At 67.0% G+C, this 17,271-nt stretch overlaps 3 protein-coding genes and 1 long non-coding RNA gene across 8 annotated transcripts; 2 read left to right on the top strand and 2 right to left on the bottom strand.

Moving 5' to 3' along the window:
• Positions 1-10: 10 nt before the first annotated feature.
• Positions 11-1,482, bottom strand: IL23A (interleukin 23 subunit alpha). Its single transcript, XM_065664565.1, is given in 5 exon segments — positions 11-259; positions 336-461; positions 1,029-1,096; positions 1,099-1,126; positions 1,211-1,482. Coding segments are annotated over 5 exon segments (633 nt in total). The 5' UTR covers positions 1,382-1,482; the 3' UTR covers positions 11-19.
• A 1,193-nt stretch (positions 1,483-2,675) lies between these two features.
• On the top strand, positions 2,676-13,872 carry PAN2 (poly(A) specific ribonuclease subunit PAN2). 3 transcript variants are annotated; one of them, XM_065664558.1, is made up of 26 exons: positions 2,676-2,750; positions 3,652-3,942; positions 4,352-4,521; positions 4,615-4,735; positions 4,822-4,899; positions 4,982-5,249; positions 6,284-6,626; positions 7,040-7,136; positions 7,880-7,999; positions 8,219-8,338; positions 8,416-8,544; positions 8,662-8,861; positions 9,065-9,207; positions 9,463-9,569; positions 10,194-10,292; positions 10,443-10,519; positions 10,849-10,990; positions 11,096-11,233; positions 11,788-11,847; positions 11,952-12,042; positions 12,121-12,278; positions 12,376-12,519; positions 12,701-12,880; positions 12,995-13,088; positions 13,348-13,545; positions 13,625-13,872. In XM_065664558.1, exons 2-26 carry the CDS (start codon positions 3,661-3,663, stop codon positions 13,657-13,659), a joined length of 3,594 nt encoding a protein of 1,197 aa, XP_065520630.1. In that variant the 5' UTR covers positions 2,676-2,750; positions 3,652-3,660; the 3' UTR covers positions 13,660-13,872. The 3 variants fall into 3 exon arrangements, with proteins under 3 accessions (XP_065520630.1, XP_065520628.1, XP_065520631.1); XM_065664556.1 differs by lacking the exon at positions 2,676-2,750 and adding an exon at positions 2,865-3,003; XM_065664559.1 differs by lacking the exon at positions 2,676-2,750 and adding an exon at positions 3,263-3,452.
• LOC136006529 (uncharacterized) lies at positions 11,979-13,544 on the bottom strand. Its single transcript, XR_010609171.1, has 3 exons — positions 13,350-13,544; positions 13,028-13,095; positions 11,979-12,874 (listed from the first exon to the last, which is right to left on the bottom strand). It is a non-coding gene; the product is annotated as an uncharacterized LOC136006529 (long non-coding RNA).
• A 228-nt stretch (positions 13,873-14,100) lies between the features above and the next one.
• CNPY2 (canopy FGF signaling regulator 2) lies at positions 14,101-16,619 on the top strand. Of its 3 annotated transcripts, none has more exons than XM_065664560.1 (6): positions 14,101-14,323; positions 14,901-15,013; positions 15,203-15,318; positions 15,681-15,878; positions 15,982-16,078; positions 16,405-16,619. In XM_065664560.1, exons 2-6 carry the CDS (start codon positions 14,914-14,916, stop codon positions 16,446-16,448), a joined length of 555 nt encoding a protein of 184 aa, XP_065520632.1. In that variant the 5' UTR covers positions 14,101-14,323; positions 14,901-14,913; the 3' UTR covers positions 16,449-16,619. The 3 variants fall into 3 exon arrangements, with proteins under 3 accessions (XP_065520632.1, XP_065520634.1, XP_065520633.1); XM_065664562.1 differs by having other exon boundaries at positions 14,294-14,395; XM_065664561.1 differs by lacking the exon at positions 14,101-14,323 and adding an exon at positions 14,340-14,356.
• Positions 16,620-17,271: the final 652 nt, after the last annotated feature.

The following is a 17,271-nucleotide window of genomic DNA, read 5'->3' as shown; positions in this document are numbered from 1 at the left end:
GCTCGTCTCCTTCAGCCCTTTATTCGCAACCCATAAATACCCGCGATAAATAGCGTCCGACGGCGCATAAATAACCCCTGCGGAGGGGAATAAATAGGCGGGGGCCGGCGGCCTCAGCGGGGGCCGCGCTGTGGGTGAAGACGCGGCTCATGATGGTGCTGAAGGACTGGAGCCGCTGGAGCGCCAGGCGCTGCAGCAGCGGCTGAGCCCAGGTCTCGCTGCGGGCCATGGGGCGCCGGGGCGGGCGGGCGGGCTCCTTCTGCGGGGACAGCGGCGTTAAGGGGCTGATGGAGGTGGGGGGGAGCTCCCGGTGGGGGTCGGGCCCGTCCCCTCACCTGCACCAGCCCCAGGAGCTGCTCCAGCGCGGCCTCCAGCGGGGGCAGGCGGCGGGCGGTGAAGATGTCGGAGCTCAGCAGGTCCCGGTAGTGCTGCAGCCCCTGGAGGATGCGGTGCAGGCAGCGCTGCGGGGACAGGGGGGTGAGAGGGGACCCCCCCGCACATCCGCCGGCACCCCTGGGGGCCCCGAGTGCATCCCTCAGCATCCCTGGGACCCCCATCCACAGTGGGAATCCCAATTGCATCCCTCAGCACCTCCGGGACTGCCAGCACCCACGGGAATCCCAACTGCATCCCTGGGACCCCCAGGACCCCCAAGTGCATCCCTGGTACCCCCATCACCAACAGGAATCCCAAGTGCATCCCTGGTACCCCCATCACCAACAGGAACCCCAAGTGCATCCCTGGGACCCCCAGGAACCCCAAGTGCATCCCTGGGACCCCCATCACCAACAAGAACCCCAAGTGCATCCCTGGTACCCCCATCACCAACAAGAACCCCAAGTGCATCCCTGGTACCCCCATCACCAACAGGAATCTCAACTGCATCCCTGGGATCCCCAGGACCCACGGGGATCCCAAGTGCATCCTTCAGCATCTCTGGGACCCCCGCACACCTCTGGACCCCAGGCGCAAACCCCAGCACCCATGAGACCCCCTCAGGCCCCCTTGTCCCGCAGCACCCCATGCACCGTGTTGTTGGTGTCCAGATTGGAGGGGTCGCAGGCGTCGCTGCAGCGGATCCGGGGGGGCCAGTTCTCGGGTCCTCCTCGCTCAGGTGCGTCTCCTCCTGGCAGCGGGGGGGGGGTCAATGATGTCCCCACGTCCCCCGGCACCCCCTGCCCCTGGACGCCCCCCCCCCCCCCGCACTCACCAGGACCCCGTGCGGCTCTTTGAGGGTCGCCACCAGCCCCGACAGCTTCCGAGAGAGGCTCTTGCAGGCGGCCCAGTTGGGGCCGGGACCCGGGAGCGGGGCCGGGGCCGCGGGCGGCGGCAGCAGCAACGAGAGGCAGAGGCAGAGGCAGAGGCGTCGGAGCGGCTCCATCGCGGGTCGGTGCCGCCACCGGCGCCGCCACCGGGCTCTTATGGGGCTGCGGCAGGTGGGGAATCCCCGGGGCAGGTGGCACCCGCCCCCCGTTACTGCGAAATCGCCGCCTCCCCCGAAAGCAGAACCGATACCGGGGCCGGGGTCCCCGGGCTGCGCCCCGCAGCGCCCGGCCCCGCGCCGGGATGGGCCGGGACCGGACGGGCAGGAAAACCCGGGGCAGTTCCTGGCGGCTCCGCTGCGGCAGCGGCACGGGCGGGACCGGGACCGCCCCCCCCCCCCCGGAGCGCACCGGGTGGGACGGGACCCCCGGAGCCCCTCGTTGTCCCCTCCGCTGTCCCCCGCTGCCTCCGTGAAGGGCCGGGGCGGCCCCATCGCTGCAGCAGCGGCTCCCGGGGCTTCCCCCGTCCGCGCCCCCCGCAGCCCCGCCGGGTCGCGCTGCCCGCGGAGCCGCAATCGCGGCGGCCCCGACGGGGCGGCTCCGGCGCTTCCTGCTCCCGCCCGGCGGGGCTGCCCCCGGCCTTCCCCGGGCACGGGCGCTCGCACCGGGCAAGCCTCAAGCACGGGGAGCGGGGAGGGTCGGGAAGGGGCGGCCGGGGCGGGTGAACGGGGGTGGGCAGCATCAGGGACCGGGTGCGGTGCCTTGGCTTGGGGACCTCACGGGACGCGGTGGCGCACGGTGGGTCAGGATGGGGCACGGTGGGGCACGGTGGGGCACAGTGGGTCAGGACGGGTCACGGTGGGGCACGGTGGGGCACTGTGGGTCAGGATGGGGCACGGTGGGGCACGGTACGTCACAGTGGGTCAGGATGGGGCACGGTGGGGCACAGTGGGTCACGATGGGGCACAGTGGGGCACGGTGGGTCACGGTGGGGCACTGTGGGGCACGATGGGGCACAGTGGGGCACGGTGGGTCACGGTGGGGCACTGTGGGGCACGGTGGGTCTGGATGGGGCACGGTGGGGCACGGTGGGGCACAGTGGGGCATGATGGGTCACGATGGGGCACAGTGGGTCACGGTGGGGCACGATGGGGCACTGTGGGGCACGGTGGGTCAGGATGGGTCACGGTGGGGCACGATGGGGCACAGTGGGTCACGGTGGGGCACAGTGGGGCACGGTGGGGCACAGTGGGGCACGATGGGGCACGGTGGGGCACAGTGGGGCACGATGGGTCACGGTGGGTCAGGATGGGGCACGGTGGGTCAGGATGGGGCACAGTGGGTCACGGTGAGTCACGGTGGGTCAGGATGGGGCACAGTGGGTCACGGTGGGTCACGGTGGGTCAGGATGGGGCACGGTGGGGCACTGCGGATGCTCGGGAGCAGCGCAGGACATCGCGGAGCACCTGCGGACACTCAGGGACTCCGGTACGTCCGGTTCCATCCTTTTTGTCCTCTCCGCCGCTCCGTCCCGCACACCTCCCAGCCGGGCCGATTAGTCCCGCCTCACTCCGGCGCTGATTGGCCAGCGCTCTCGCCTCTGCGTCTCCATTGGTCCGCCGGTCCCGGGAAGCGAGCCGGTGCACCGGGCAGGAGCGCGGGGGGGCGCGGTTGCCATAGCGACGGCGCCGGCCCCGGCCCGGCCGTGGCTGCGCAGCGGAACGAGCCCGGGCCCAGCTCGGTACCGGCGGGCGCGGGGGCTGCGGGGAGCGGCTCGGGGCCGGCGGGACCCGCCCGGGGCTGCGGCTGCCGAGGCCGGGCCGGGGCCGGGGCCGGGGCCGGGGCCGGCCCCGCCGGGAGAGCGGAGGCGGGCGCGGAGCTGGCCCCGTGCAGCCCGCGGGGGGGTGGAGGGCGGAGAGGAGGGCTCGGGGTGTCCGGTTCCCCGCGGGGGCGCTCCCGGTGCTGCCCCGGTGCTGCCGGTGCGGGTCCGGTGCTGCCGGTGCGGGTCCGGTGCTGCCAGTGCGGGTCCAGTGCTGCCGGTGCTGCCGGTGCTGCCCCGGTGCTGCTGGTGCGGATCCGGTGCTCCCCTGGTGCTGCCGGTGCAGGTCCGGTGCTGCCGGTGTGGATCCAGTGTTGCCTTGGTGCTGCTGGTGCTCCCCCGGTGCTGCCGGTGCTGCCCTGGTGCTGCCGGTGAGGGTCCGGTGCTGCCAGTGTGGATCCAGTGCTGCCCTGGTGCTGCCGGTGCTGCCGGTGTGGGTCCAGTGCTGCCGGTGCTGCCCCGGTGCTGCCGGTGTGGGTCCGGTGCTGCCCCGGTGCTGCCGGTGCTGCCGATGATCCCAGCCCGGTGCCGGTGGTCCCAGCCCCACTCGCTCCTCTCTCTGCTCCACAGGTTTTCAGCATGAACTTCGAGGGGCTCAACCCCTCCCTCGCCGACTACGCTGCGCCCCTGCACCCGGCGCTGGACCCGGGCCTGGACCCGCACCTCAACCCCAGCCTCCTGCCCAACGTGGAGCTGGATGCCGAGGGGGTCCCGCTGGAGGGGCTCCCGGTGCCGGAGTCCGTGCACCTGATGGAGGGCGTCTACAGCGAGCTGCACACGGCCGTGTCCGAAGTGGGGGTGCCCGTCTCCGTCTCCCACTTCGACCTCCATGAGGAGATGCTGTGGGTGGGGAACCATGGGGTAGGTGCCCGTGGACCCCCCCCCCGGGGGGACAGGACAAGGGGTGATGGGTGCAGACTGGAGCAAGGGGCATTCAGCTTGGATCTAGGGAAGTTGTTCCCTGCGAGGGCGCTGGGATGGGGTGAATGGAGAAGGTTTGGATGCCCCATCCCTGGCAGTGCTCAGGGCCAGGTTGGAGCACCCTGCTCCAGTGGAAGGTGCCCCTGCCCATGGCAGGGCTTGGACCTGGATGAGCTTTAAGGTCCCTTCCAACCCAACCCATTCCATGATTCTATGAACCTGCCTGAAAGGGACAAATCCGAGTGGGTTTCCAAGGCCCACAGGGGCAGGAAGTGCCCCTCTTCCTGGGATCCAAAGCACCGTGTCCCATCTTGGGGGGGGGTCTCATCACTGTCCCCGGTGCTTCCAGGGCCACGCCACCTCCTTCTTCGGCCCCACTCTGGAGCGCTATTCCTCCTTCCAAGTGAACAGCAGCGACGACATCCGCCAGATCCAGAGCCTGGAGAACGGCGTCCTCTTCCTGACCAAAACCAACCTCAAGTACACGTCCCGCGGCGGCCTCATCATCTTCGACTACCTGTGAGTGCCTCCTCCCGTTGCCCTGGGCTGGGGCAGCTGGGCCCAGCCCCCTTGGGCAGGTCGGGTCTATGAGGAGTGCCCTTTACCGTGCAGCATGGAGGAGTCCGAGGACATGCACAGCCTCCTGCTGACCGACAGCAGCACCCTGCTCGTGGCTGGCCTGCACAACCACGTCCTGGAGATCGACCTCAACACCGTGCAGGAGACGCAGAAGGTGCTGGGGGCTGCACCCCGCCGTCGGGAGGTGCCTTGTGCCGGGCTTCAGCCCTGCTCAGCCCCTCTCTGGTGCCTCCTTCCCAGTACACGGTGGAGGTTCCTGGCATCACCATCATGAGGCAATCGAACCGCTTCTTCTTCTGCGGGCACACCTCGGGGAAGGTAACGGCAGCCCCAGCCCGAGGTGGGATCCCCCGGCGCCGGTGCTCCGGGAGCTCCCAGCACCCTCATCCTGCCCTCGCAGGTGTCCCTCCGGGACCTGCGCACCTTCGTGGTGGAGCACGAGTTCGACGCCTACTCGGGCAGCTTGTCCGACTTCGACGTGCACGGGAACCTGCTGGTGACGTGCGGCTTCTCCAGCCGGATGAACGGGCTGGCCTGCGACCGCTTCCTCAAGGTCTACGACCTGCGCATGATGAGGGCCACCACCCCCCTGCAGGTCCACATCGACCCCTTCTTCCTCCGCTTCATCCCCACCTACACCTCCCGCCTGGCCATCATCTCCCAGACAGGTCGGTGAGCGGGGGAGGTTCCCCCAGTCCTCATGGTCGGGGGCAAATCCCAGTGGGATAGAGCTGGGTGAACGTGGGATAGAGCTGGGTGAGCGTTGGATAGAGCTGGGTGAACATGGGATAGAGCTGGGTGAACATGGGATAGAGCTGGGTGAACGTGGGATAGAGCTGGGTGAACATGGGATAGAGTTGGGTGAACGTGGGATAGAGCTGGGTGAACGTAGGATAGAGCTGGGTGAACATGGGATAGAGCTGGGTGAACATGGGATAGAGCTGGGTGAACGTAGGATAGAGCTGGGTGAACATGGGATAGAGCTGGGTGAACATGGGATAGAGCTGGGTGAACGTGGGATAGAGCTGGGTGAACATGGGATAGAGTTGGGTGAACGTTGGATAGAGTTGGGTGGGCATGGGATAGAGCTGGGTGAACATGGGATAGAGCTGGGTGAACATGGGATAGAGCTGGGTGAACATGGGATAGAGCTGGGTGAACATGGGATAGAGTTGGGTGAACATGGGATAGAGTTGGGTGGGCATGGGATAGAGTTGGGTGAACATGGGATAGAGTTGGGTGAACATGGGATAGAGTTGGGTGAACGTGGGGTAGAGCTGGGTGAACATGGGGTAGAGCTGGGTGGGCATGGGATAGAGTTGGGTGAACATGGGATAGAGCTGGGTGGGCATGGGATAGAGTTGGGTGGGCATGGGATAGAGCTGGGTGAACATGGGATAGAGCTGGGTGAACATGGGATAGAGTTGGGTGAACGTTGGATAGAGCTGGGTGAACATGGGATAGAGCTGGGTGAACATGGGATAGAGCTGGGTGAACATGGGATAGAGCTGGGTGAGCATGGGGTAGAGCTGGGTGAACATGGGGTAGAGCTGGGTGAACATGGGATAGAGCTGGGTGAGCGTGGGACGGGGTTGGCTGAGCGTGGGACGGGGTCACCCACCCGGTTCCAACAGCCCCATCAGCCAGAGGGGCTCGGTGTCACCGCCTGTCCCCCGGTGCCCCGTGCCCGCCTCTCACGCAGGGCAGTGCCAGTTCTGTGAGCCCACCGGCCTGGCCAACCCCGCTGACATCTTCCACGTCAACACCGTCGGCCCCCTCATCATGACCTTCGACGTCTCGGCCAGCAAACAGGCGCTGGCCTTTGGCGACTCGGAGGGCTGCGTCCACCTCTGGGCTGACAGCCCCGACGTCACCTTCAACGCCTACTCCCGGGAGACCGACTTCGCCCTGCCCTGCATCGTGGACTCGCTGCCCCACTTGGACTGGCACCAGGACCTCGTGCCGCTCTCGCTCATCCCCGTGCCCCTGACCAGTGACTCCCTGCTCTCCGACTGGCCTGCTGCCAACGCCGCCCCGGCCCCCCGGTAATTCCTGCTCTCTCCCAGCCGAATTCCAGCCCTTGGGAGCGGGGTTGCTCCTCCACGTGCCTGCCACTTCCCTCCCTCTTCATGTGCCTTGTGAAACGCACGGGGCCCAGGGAGGAACTTAGGTGCTGAGGGGTGGTGACAGGGCAGGGTTTGGCCCAAACTCCATCTTCCCAATGGAAAGGGATCTTGGCTCCACTCTGAAGCTCTTGGGAGAGGGGTGAGGCCCTGGAATAGGATCCCAAGGAAGCTGGGGCTGCCCCATCCCTGGCGGTGTTCGAGGAGCCACCTGCCCTCGTGTGAGGTGTCCCTGCCTGTGGCAGGGGCTTGGAGCTGGATGGTCCTGTCCAACCCAAAGCATTGGGGGCACCCTCATGGCCCTGGTGGTCCCTGAGCCCTGGGGTGTTTTGCAGCCGAGCCCCCCCGGTGGACCCCGAGATTCTGCGCACCATGAAGAAGGTGGGGTTCATCGGTTACGCCCCCAACCCCAGGACCAAGCTCCGCAACCAGGTACCCCCAGAGGGGACCGGGGGGGGTCTGTGCTGGGGGAGGATGGAGCAAGCCCTCAGTGGGGAGCTTGCAGGGAAGAGCTTTCCCTGAGCAGGGTCTGTGCCTGAGGGCAGGGCTGGAGGCTCCCCTTGGGCTGCAATCGCTGCTCTGGGGGTAACTCAGTTGCTGCTCTATGGGTAACTCACTCAATGGGTAACTCAGTTGCTGCTCTATGGGTAACTCACTCAATGGGTAACTCAGTCACTGCTCTATGGGTAACTCACTCTGTGGGTAGCTGTCGTTGCTCTGTGGGTAACTCAATGGGTAACTCGGGTGTTGCTCTATGGGTAACTCACTCAATGGATAACCAGGTTCTGCTCTGGGTACCTCACTCAGTGGGTGACTCAGTCACTGCTCTGTGAGTAACTCGTTCTGTGGGTAACTCAGTTGCAGCTCTATGGGTAACTCACTCTATGGGTAACTCACTGTGTGGGTAACTCAGTCACCGCTCTATGGGTAACTCTATGGGTAACTCACTCTATGGGTAACTCACTGTGGTCAGAGAGCTCTGAGCTCTGCAGTGTGGAGGTTCCTGGCACGTCCCTCACCCTTGGGAAAGCACTGCTGAGCATCAGCCCTGCCCGCAGCGCCGCTGTGATTTCCCACAGTGACGAGCCCCATTCCTTCGGTCATTCCAGGAAGCAGGAAAGCCCACGCTGGGCTTCCCTTCGCCTTCAGCCTCCCCTCCTCTTTCCCCCTCCCAGATTCCCTATCGCTTGAAGGAGACGGACAATGAGTTTGACAGCTTCAGCCAAGTGCCCGAGTCCCCCATCGGGCGGGAGGAGGAGCCACATCTCTACAGGGTGGCCAAGAAGTACAGGAAGGTTGTGCCTGGGGCGGGGAAGGGGCTGGATGGGAGCCCTCAGGCTGGGCCGCTTCCCATAGGAAACACCATATCCCCATAGGAAACACCATATCCCAATGGGAAGCACCATATCCCCATAGGGAACACCATATCCCAATGGGAAGCACCATATCCCAATGGGAAGCGTCCCCAGGTGGTGTGGGAAGGTGTCTGCTGACCGCGTTGTGCCTCTCCTTAGGTCACCATCAAATACTCCAAGCTGGGGCTGGAGGACTTTGACTTCAAGCATTACAACAAGACCTTGTTTGCAGGCCTGGAGCCCCACATCCCCAACGCCTACTGCAACTGCATGATCCAGGTGGGAGATGCCCCCCAGCCCTGCCTGGACCGCGCTGGCTCCAGGCCCTGCTTTGACTCTTCCCCCCCGCCCTGCAGGTGCTGTATTTCCTGGAGCCGGTGCGGTGCCTGGTCCAAAACCACCTCTGCCAGAAGGAATTCTGCCTGGGCTGCGAGCTGGGCTTGCTCTTCCACATGCTGGACCTGTCCCGAGGAGATCCCTGCCAGGTCGGTGGGGAGGCTCAGCTCCATCACACAGCGCCAGGAGCCGGCCGGTGGCATCAGGCCCCATGGAAGCTCCTACCCCTTGACCTCAGTGATGGGCAGCTCCTGCTCCATCCCCAGGGGAGCAACTTCCTGCGGGCTTTCCGCACCATCCCGGAGGCCTCGGCGCTGGGGCTCATCTTGGCTGACTCGGATGAAGCCACCGGGAAGGTGAACCTGGGCCGGCTGATCCAGAGCTGGAACCGCTTCATCCTCACTCAGCTGCACCAGGAAACCCAGGAGCAGGAGGGACCGCAGGCCTACCGGGGGGCCGGCACCACGTAAGTCCCGGTGGGGCCGGGCAGGAACCAGAGCAGGCTCCCGAGGGCTCATCCAGAGCTCAGGAAGGAACTTGCTTGCCCTGAGGGAACACCCGGAGCCGCAACCCCCTCTGCACCTCCTGACCCGCTGCTTGCGGAGCCCGGGATGCTGGCTCCATAGGGATCCCTGGCATCCCGCTGAGCCTGGTGCCCTGCTCCTGCAGCCCCTTTGGCTCCTCGGGGGGCTCGGTCATCGGGCAGCTCTTCAGCTGTGAGATGGAGAACTGCAGCATGTGCCGCTGCGGCAAGGAGACGGTGCGGGTGTCCTCCACGCTGCTCTTCACCCTCTCCTACCCCGACAGCACCGGTAATGCACGGGGTGGGGGGGTTCACGCTGCCCGGGCGCTGGGAAGGGTTGGTTATCCCTAGGGATGAGGGCCCGGTGAGGAGGAGCCGGCGGCAGCGCCGCGGGTGATGGGTTTGCGCCCAGCTGAGCTTTTGGTTGCCAAAAAGCAGCTTTGGGGCTTGACCTTCTCGCTGATGGCGGGGGGGGGGAAGCCCCAAGGTCCCCCCCAGGGCAGGGTTTGGGGCTGGGGGCTGACAAGGACCTTTCCCCCTTCAGAGAAGCCGGTCAAAGACTACGAGTTTGCGCAGATCCTGAAGCGCAGCATCTGCCTGGAGCAGAGCACCCAGGCCTGGTGTGAGAACTGCGAGAAGTACCAGCCCACGGTGAGCAGCCGGCACCCCATGGGATGTGGGGAGAGGCTGGGGGCATCCCATGGGTGCTGGGGAGAGCCTGGGAGCATCCCATGGGTGCTGGGGAGAGGCTGGGGGCATCCCATGGGATGTGGGGAGAGGCTGGGAGCACCCCATGGGATGTGGGGAGAGGCTGGGGGCATCCCGTGGGATGTGGGGAGAGGCTGGGGGCATCCCATGGGTGCTGGGGAGAGGCTGGGAGCATCCCGTGGGATGTGGGGAGAGGCTGGGGGCATCCCGTGGGATGTAGGGAGAGGCTGGGGGCATCCCATGGGTGCTGGGGAGAGGCTGGGAGCATCCCGTGGGATGTGGGGAGAGGCTGGGGGCACCCCGTGGGTCTGCACTGGGGAACATCCTGGGGGTGCTGGGGGTTCGGGTCCTGCACACTGCGGGGTAGGTCCTGGGCTGGGGGAGCCCTGGGATGCGTCTGCAGCTCCCAAAGGGAAGGAACCTTGTTCCCTGCGGCACCTCCAGCCCCCAGGGCACAGCCAGGCAGGGGGGAAGCTCTGGGGGAGGGAAGAGGCAGCGTGCGCCCAAGCGATGCTGAGCCCCATGGCTTTGGGTGCTCCCTCCTCCCGTGTCCTGCTCCCTGCCCAGGTCCAGACACGGAACATCCGCTGCCTTCCCGACGTCCTGGTCATCAACTGCGAGGTGAACAGCTCCAAGGAGGCTGACTTCTGGAGGACGCAGGCTGAGGTGGGCGCTCGAGCTCCCCCCGGGCACCCATGGGTGCCTGCGTGGCCAGGCCTGGGTGCTGCTCCCGCTCTGGGCTCCATCGGTCCCCGGGGATGTGCTGGGCTGTGCCCCCCCCGTGTCCCCGTGCTGATGCCTGTGTTCTGCTGCCAGTTCGCCTTCCAGAGAGCCCTGATGAAGAGAGGAGGCTTTGACATCCCCAAAGGCAAAGACATCTCCCTTAGGGAGTGGTAGGTGCCTGTCCCCGGGCCGTGCCCCACACCAGCGGTGCCTTCTGTGGGTCCCGGAGAGTGCGGGGCCACCTCTGGGGCTGCAGCTCCGCAGTGCTGCTCAGAGACTGACCCTGGAGCCTTCCCTTGGGATACCCTTGGGCCCTTCCCTTTCCATACTGCCAATAGACCCAGGAGCATCCATTGGCCTTTCCCAGCTCCTGCTCCATAGGGAAGCGGCGCGGCTCTGGCTTCCCTGTGCTGTGGGAGCTCCAGGACGGGGCTGGCTGGGATCCTGCCTGGCATCCCCGGCCTCCTCCAGCTTGGGTTTTCCATGTTTCTCCGTGCAGGAAGGAGCTGGGGAGCCCCGACCCGGGGCATCCGTATCCTTCCGTGGAGGAGCTGAAGAACGTTTGGATCCCGCACGCCATCAAGATGAGGTTGACCAAGAGCAAGGAGCTCGATGTCTGCAACTGGAGCGAGAACGAGGAGGTAAAGGCTGAGGAGCTCCCTCGGGGGCTCCGTGGCCGCCTGCACGCGGGGCTGTGGGGCAGAGGCCTCGGGGGAGCGTGGAAAGCATCGAGTTCAACCCCGCAGCTGAGCCCCACCGAGGACCCCGAGTCCGTTTATGTCTATGACCTGATGGCCACCGTGGTGCACATCCTGGATTCCCGCACCGGCGGCAGCCTGGTGGGACACATCAAAGTGGGAGAGACCTATCACCAGAGGAAGGAGGTGAGGGGCCCCCGTGCATGGGTGCTGCTGGGGGGGGCTGCTGCCCTCCTGCTGCAGGATCAGATCCCGACCCGCTCCCGGGTGCCTCAATGCGGAGCCCCGGGGCTGCTGGGGCACCTCCGGCGCAGGGAAGGGCGGAAGGAAAACGCTTCCCACTCTTCCCCAAGCTGGTTCCTCCTCCTGCGGGCACCCTGCCCGCTTCGCCGTGTACCCCCAGGTAGGGGCTGGGCCCTCACCTCCCTTCCCCGGGCCGGGGCTGCTCCGGTGTGCGGCACCGAGCCAGGAATGCCCCGTGTGTGTCAGGGCTGCATCCCTGCCTCTTCCGTGTTGCGTCTCGGTGGAGTTTTGCCTTGGAGTCAGGCGGAGGCTGTGCGGGTCCAGCCCCAGGGCTGGGGCAGGGATTTCCCCTGGGTGTCCCGGGGAGGGTGGGAGTTCCCTCCTGGCACCGTCACATCCCTCTTTCCCTGGTAACCGCGGTGCGGAGTCATTGCCTTTGGTTCGGGGCGGAGGGTGGGGGGGGTGGCCCTAAGGCAGCGCCCGTGCTCTGCCCGCAGGGCGTCACGCACCAGCAGTGGTACCTCTTCAACGACTTCCTCATCGAGCCCGTGGACAAGGTGAGCGTGTGTGGGGTGCGGCGGTGGCTGTGGGTCCCCATGGGGGGCAGCTCCCAGCCCCACACCCTCTCCGTTCCCCCCCCCGCCCCCCCCAATACCCGCAGTGCGAGGCGGTGCAGTTCGACATGAGCTGGAAGGTCCCGGCCATCCTTTACTACGCCCGGCGGAACCTCAACGCCAAATACAACCTCGTCAGTGAGTGCCGGGGCTGGAGGTGGCTGCTGCTGCAGCGCCTCTGCCCCGGGGCTCAGCCCCTTCCCCTTCCCCTCGCAGTCAAGAACCCCATCGAGGCCAGCGTGCTGCTGGCAGAGGCCTCGCTGGCTCGCAAGCAGCGCAAGTGCCACGCCACCTTCATCCCCCTCATGCTGAGCGAGATGCCGCAGGCGGGGGACCTGGTGGGGCTGGATGCTGAGTTCGTCACCTTGAACGAGGTCGGGTCCTTGCCCCGTGCTGGGGATGGGGGGCAGGGACGCAGGGGCAGCCCCGAAAGGGGGTGGCACCGAGGTCTCCTCTCACCCATCACCGCAGGAGGAGGCCGAGCTGCGCAGCGATGGCACCAAATCCACTATCAAGCCCAGCCAGATGTCGGTGGCCAGGATCACGTGCGTGCGCGGGCAGGGCCCCAACGAGGGCGTCCCCTTCATCGATGACTACATCTCCACACAGGAGCAGGTACAGGGGGGTCCTGCCTGGCCCCCCCCAACAACACGGACCCTCTCTGCCTCTTCCATGGGGTCACAGGAGGGACCAGGTCCATGGAGGGGCACCCACGGTGATGCCAGCACCCACCTTGGGATGCTGGCGGGGCAAGTGGGGAGGGCGCAGCCCCCAGTGTGGGCACTGCTCTCTGCAGGTGGTGGATTACCTGACCCAGTACTCGGGGATCAAGCCGGGAGACCTGGATGCCAAGATCTCCTCCAAGCACCTCACCACCCTCAAATCCACCTACCTGAAGCTGCGCTTCCTCATCGACGTGGGGGTCAAGTTCGTGGGGCACGGGCTGCAGAAGGACTTCCGTGTCATCAACCTGATGGTGACAGCGGGCACGGGGTTGGGGGGAGCTCGGTGTGGGGCTGGGAGCCTGGTGGCAGGGCCAGGGCTCCCCCTGCCCCGCACTGGTGGCAGCAGGACCCCCTCTGCTCTATAGGTGCCCAAGGACCAGGTCATCGACACCGTTTACCTGTTCCACATCCCCAGGAAGAGGATGATCTCCCTGCGCTTCCTCGCCTGGTATTTCCTTGGTCAGTGCTTCAGTGTTGGATGTGGGATGAGGGGCACATCCCCCCCTCCACATCCCAAACCCCATCCCCGACCCCATCCCTGACCCCATCCCTATCCCCATCCCTGACCCTGTCCCTGACCCCACCCCAAACCCCATCCCTGACCCCATCCCTGACCCCATCCCAAACCCCATCCCTATCCCCATCCCTGACCCTGTCCCTGACCCCACCCCAAACCCCATCCCTGACCCCATCCCCATCCCCATCCCCGACCCCACAGACCTCAAGATCCAGGGTGAGACCCATGACAGCATCGAGGACGCGCGCACGGCGCTGCAGCTCTACCGCAAGTACCTGGAGCTGAGCCCGCAGGGCGCCGAGCCCGAGGACTTCCGCAAGGTGCTCAAGGGCCTCTATGAGAAGGGACGGAAACTGGACTGGAAGGTGCCGGAGCCCGACAGCCAGAGCAGCCCCAAGCGTAAGGCTCCCCCCTTTATCCCCCCCCCATAGCCCCCCGGTGCCCCCCGCAGCCCCTCATCCCGCTCTGTGCCCCGCAGATGGGGCCGTGTACCCCGCGGTGCTGGCCCTGTGACCGTGCCCAGCGAGGAGCAGCCCCGAGGGAGGCGGATACACGTGCAACTGGAACCAGCAGCGGGGACGGGGCTGACCCCGACCCTGCCCCGATCCCTCCCCCGGGGCCCGGTGCCCCGGGGCTCCCTTTCCCTGCCGGTACCGGGAATTGTTACAACCCCCCCCCCCCGCCCGCCGGACCGGGCGCTCTCATAAAGCAGCCTCGGACACCCCCGCCGCTGCCTCCTGCCTGGCTCCGGGGTTCGGGACCGGCACCGGGGACGCGGCCGGGGGTGGAACCGGGACTCGAACTCGGGTCCTAGCGGGGACGGGACCAGGGCGGCCGAGGAGGCGGAGTCAGAGGCGGAGGGGGTGGAGTCACCGCAGGCCACGCCCCTCCGTGGGGCCGAGCGCCACGCGGCCCGGGCCCTGGCAGCGCGGGGCCCTCAGCGCTGCTCCCGGGCTGCCCTCAGCGCTGCCTGCGCTCGGGACGGCCCCGCCGCGGGCCTCGGCGCTGCCTGAACCGGTCCTTCCCGTTCCGCCGCCCCGTCCGGTTTCTCCGCCGCCTGCCCCGAGCGGCCTCGCCCCGCAGCGGGGCGGGCGGAGGGGGCGCGCCGGGGCAGGCGGTGCCGCGGGCAGCCCCGGGGCAGGCGCCGTGGCGGGGGCCGGGGGAGCGGCGCGGAGCGGTGCGGGGGGCTCGGCCGGGCCCGCGGCTCCGGGCAAGGCCCTGAAGGGGGGGGGGCTCGGAACGGGACCCGGTAGGGAACGGGCTCCATAGGGGAGCGGGTCCGGTCCTATGGGGGGGGGCTCCATAGGGGGTGTGGGTCTGATCCTATTGAGTAGAGGGCTCCATAGGGGCTGGGTTTGATCCTATAGGGGAGGGGGCTCCATAGGGGCTGGGTTTGATCCTATAGGGGAGGGGGCTCCATAGGGGAGTGGGTCCGGTCCTATAGGGGAGGGGGCTCCATAGGGGCTGGGTTTGATCCTATAGGGGAGGGGGCTCCATAGGGAAGTGGGTCCGGTCCTATAGGGGAGGGGGCTCCATAGGGGCTGGGTTTGATCCGGTAGGGGACGGGGCTCCATAGGGGAGCAGGTCCTGTCCTATGGGGGGGGAGCTCCATAGGGGAATGGGTTTGATCCTATAGGGGAGGGGGCTCCATAGGGGAATGGGTTTGATCCTATAGGGGAGGGGGCTCCATAGGGGTCTGGACTCAGCCCTTCACTGAGGCCCCCGAGCAGCGCTGGAGCCGCCTGTGCCCGCAGGTCACCCCTGAGGATGAGGGGCCACATCCTGCCCGTGCTCTGCCTGGGCCTGGCCGCGGCTCTGCTGCTGCCCACGGCCTGCGCCCGCCGGAGCCAGGACCTGCACTGCGGAGGTGGGAAGGGATGGATGGGATGGGATGGGATGGGATGAGGTGGGATGGGATGGGATGGATGGGATGAGGTGGGATGGGATGAGGTGGGATGGATGGGATGAGGTGGGATGGATGGGATGAGGTGGGATGGATGGGATGGTGGATAGGAGACCAGGGCCAGGCGGTGCTGTTGACTGCGCTGTCCCGCAGCGTGCCGGGCGCTGGTGGATGAGCTGGAGTGGGAGATTGCCCAGGTGGATCCCAGGAAAACCATCCAGATGGGCTCGTTCCGGATCAACCCCGACGGCAGCCAATCCGTGGTGGAGGTGAGCCGTGGCCCGGCTGCTCCAAGCCCCATTCCTGAGCACTGCCAGGGATGGAGCATCCAGACCTCCTCCATTCAACCCATCCCAGTGCCCCAGCACCCTCACACTAAGGAGCTTCCTTATCCCCAACCCGAACTCCCCCTGTTCCAGCCTGAACCCATCACCCCTTGTCCCATCGCTCCAGTCCCTGCTGCAGGTCCCTCTCCAGCATCCCCGTACCCCCCTTCAGGCACTGGAAGCTGCTCTGAGGTCCCCACGCAGCTTCTCTGCTCCAGCCCCAATGTCCTCAGCCTGGCTCCTACGGGAGCTGCCCATCCATGGGCGCACCTGACCCGTTCCAAAGCCCGATCCCGGTGCCGCAGGTTCCCTATGCCCGCTCCGAGGCCCATCTGACGGAGCTGCTGGAGCGGGTGTGCGAGAAGATGAAGGAATACGGGGAGCAGCTGGACCCGGGCACCCAGCGCAAGAGCTACGTGCGGGTGCTCTCCCGCGACGGGACCAAGCTGGACCTCTCCGGTGTCACCATCGATGGGGACGTGGCTTCCAGCCTCAAGTTCGCGGTGGGTCCGGGGCTGAGCCACCCCCCCCCCCCCCAACGGCAGCTCCATGGGGCTGGAGGCTGCTCCGGGGCCCGGCGCTGACCCACAGCGGCTCCCATTGCAGTGCGAGAGCATCGCGGAGGAGTACGAGGATGAACTCATCGAGTTCCTCTCCCACGAGGCCGACAACGTCAAGGACCGGCTCTGCAGCAAGCGCACGGGTGAGCCCCGGCTCCTGTCCCCCCCCCTCGGAGCACGGTTCTGGCGTCAGGGCCCCCCCCCAAAACCCCCTCATCCCAATGGGGCTGCCCCTCTGTGGCCGCCGCAGCGGCTGGGGCTGGTTTTGGCTGCTGCTGCTGCCATGGCCGGGTGCCCGCCCGCAGCAGCTCCCTTCCCGCAGGGCTATTTCCAGCTCGCAAACACCGGGGTCAGGCCGTGCCGTAACCTTTGTGCTTCCCCGGTGCTGAGCAGGGGCCGCGCTCGGTGCCCGCGGCGTGGTGCTGAGCCCGTGCTCCCGGTGCCATGGTGCTGTCCCTTGGCCCCGCAGACCTGTGTGACCACGCGCTGCACATCCCGCACGATGAACTGTGACCGGGCACGGGCTCCGCGGGACCGGCACGGCCTCTACCTCTTGCTCCATCTCGTCCCCACCGGGATGCACCGGGGCACACGGCGGCACCGGAGCCGCCACCGCTGCAGCTTCACCCCCTCCGGTGCTCTTGGCCTATTTATTGTGCCCGTATGGAGCGGGGGGCTCCGGGGCTGTGGCCCTGCCCCGGCCGGGACATTCCAATGGGACAAGTGCCAGGCACGGACCTGCTTCTGCCGGGGGGAAAGGGGGGGCACCGGGACCGGCTTTGGGACCCCCCCTCCGTGCTGCAGGCAATAAAGGGGCTGCGCGGTGCCCGTGCCGCGGGCCCAGGTGAGGGCAGGTCTGGCTCCGGTGTGTGTGGGGCGGTGGGGCCGGGCGGCGCTGGTGACAACCACAAGGCCCCGCTTGTGTGTGGCCACCGGCCATGGGCTGGCCTTGGGATGGGGGTGGCTCCTGTCAAGCACCGGTCAGCCCATGGCACCCGGTGTCACCTGGTGTCACCCATGGCACCCATTGCCATGCGTCCCCCACGGTCCCACGTGTCCCCTGTCACCCGGTGTCCCCTGTGGTCCCATGTGTTACCTGTCACCCCGTGTCACCCCATGTCACCCATTGCCATGTGCCCCCCACGGTCCCATGTGCCCCCCACCACCCGGTGCCCCCCCCGGTCCCACGTGCCCCCCGTCACCCGATGCCCCCCACGGTCCCACATGTCCCGTGTCACCCAGTGTCCCCCATGGCACCCATTGCCATGTGTCACCCATGGCACCCATGTGCCCCCCACCACCCGGTGCCCCCCCCGGTCCCATGTGCCCCCCGTCA

Source organism: Lathamus discolor, unplaced genomic scaffold, assembly GCF_037157495.1.
Source record: "Lathamus discolor isolate bLatDis1 unplaced genomic scaffold, bLatDis1.hap1 Scaffold_260, whole genome shotgun sequence".
NCBI lineage: Eukaryota > Metazoa > Chordata > Aves > Psittaciformes > Psittacidae > Lathamus > Lathamus discolor.
This window is presented reverse-complemented; position numbering and strand designations above follow the sequence as displayed.

What these genes read in the sequence shown, in the direction of transcription:
- CNPY2 (XM_065664560.1), top strand. Translation starts at nt 14,914, where the DNA reads ATGAGGGGCCACATCCTGCCCGTGCTCTGCCTGGGCCTGGCCGCGGCT. An exon ending in GCAGCCAATCCGTGGTGGAG is followed by an intron (nt 15,319 to 15,680) that starts GTGAGCCGTGGC and finishes CCGGTGCCGCAG; the next exon opens with GTTCCCTATGCCCGCTCCGA. An exon ending in CTTCCAGCCTCAAGTTCGCG is followed by an intron (nt 15,879 to 15,981) that starts GTGGGTCCGGGG and finishes CTCCCATTGCAG; the next exon opens with TGCGAGAGCATCGCGGAGGA.
- PAN2 (XM_065664558.1), top strand. Translation starts at nt 3,661, where the DNA reads ATGAACTTCGAGGGGCTCAACCCCTCCCTCGCCGACTACGCTGCGCCC. An exon ending in CTCATCATCTTCGACTACCT is followed by an intron (nt 4,522 to 4,614) that starts GTGAGTGCCTCC and finishes TTTACCGTGCAG; the next exon opens with CATGGAGGAGTCCGAGGACA. An exon ending in TCATCGAGCCCGTGGACAAG is followed by an intron (nt 11,848 to 11,951) that starts GTGAGCGTGTGT and finishes CAATACCCGCAG; the next exon opens with TGCGAGGCGGTGCAGTTCGA.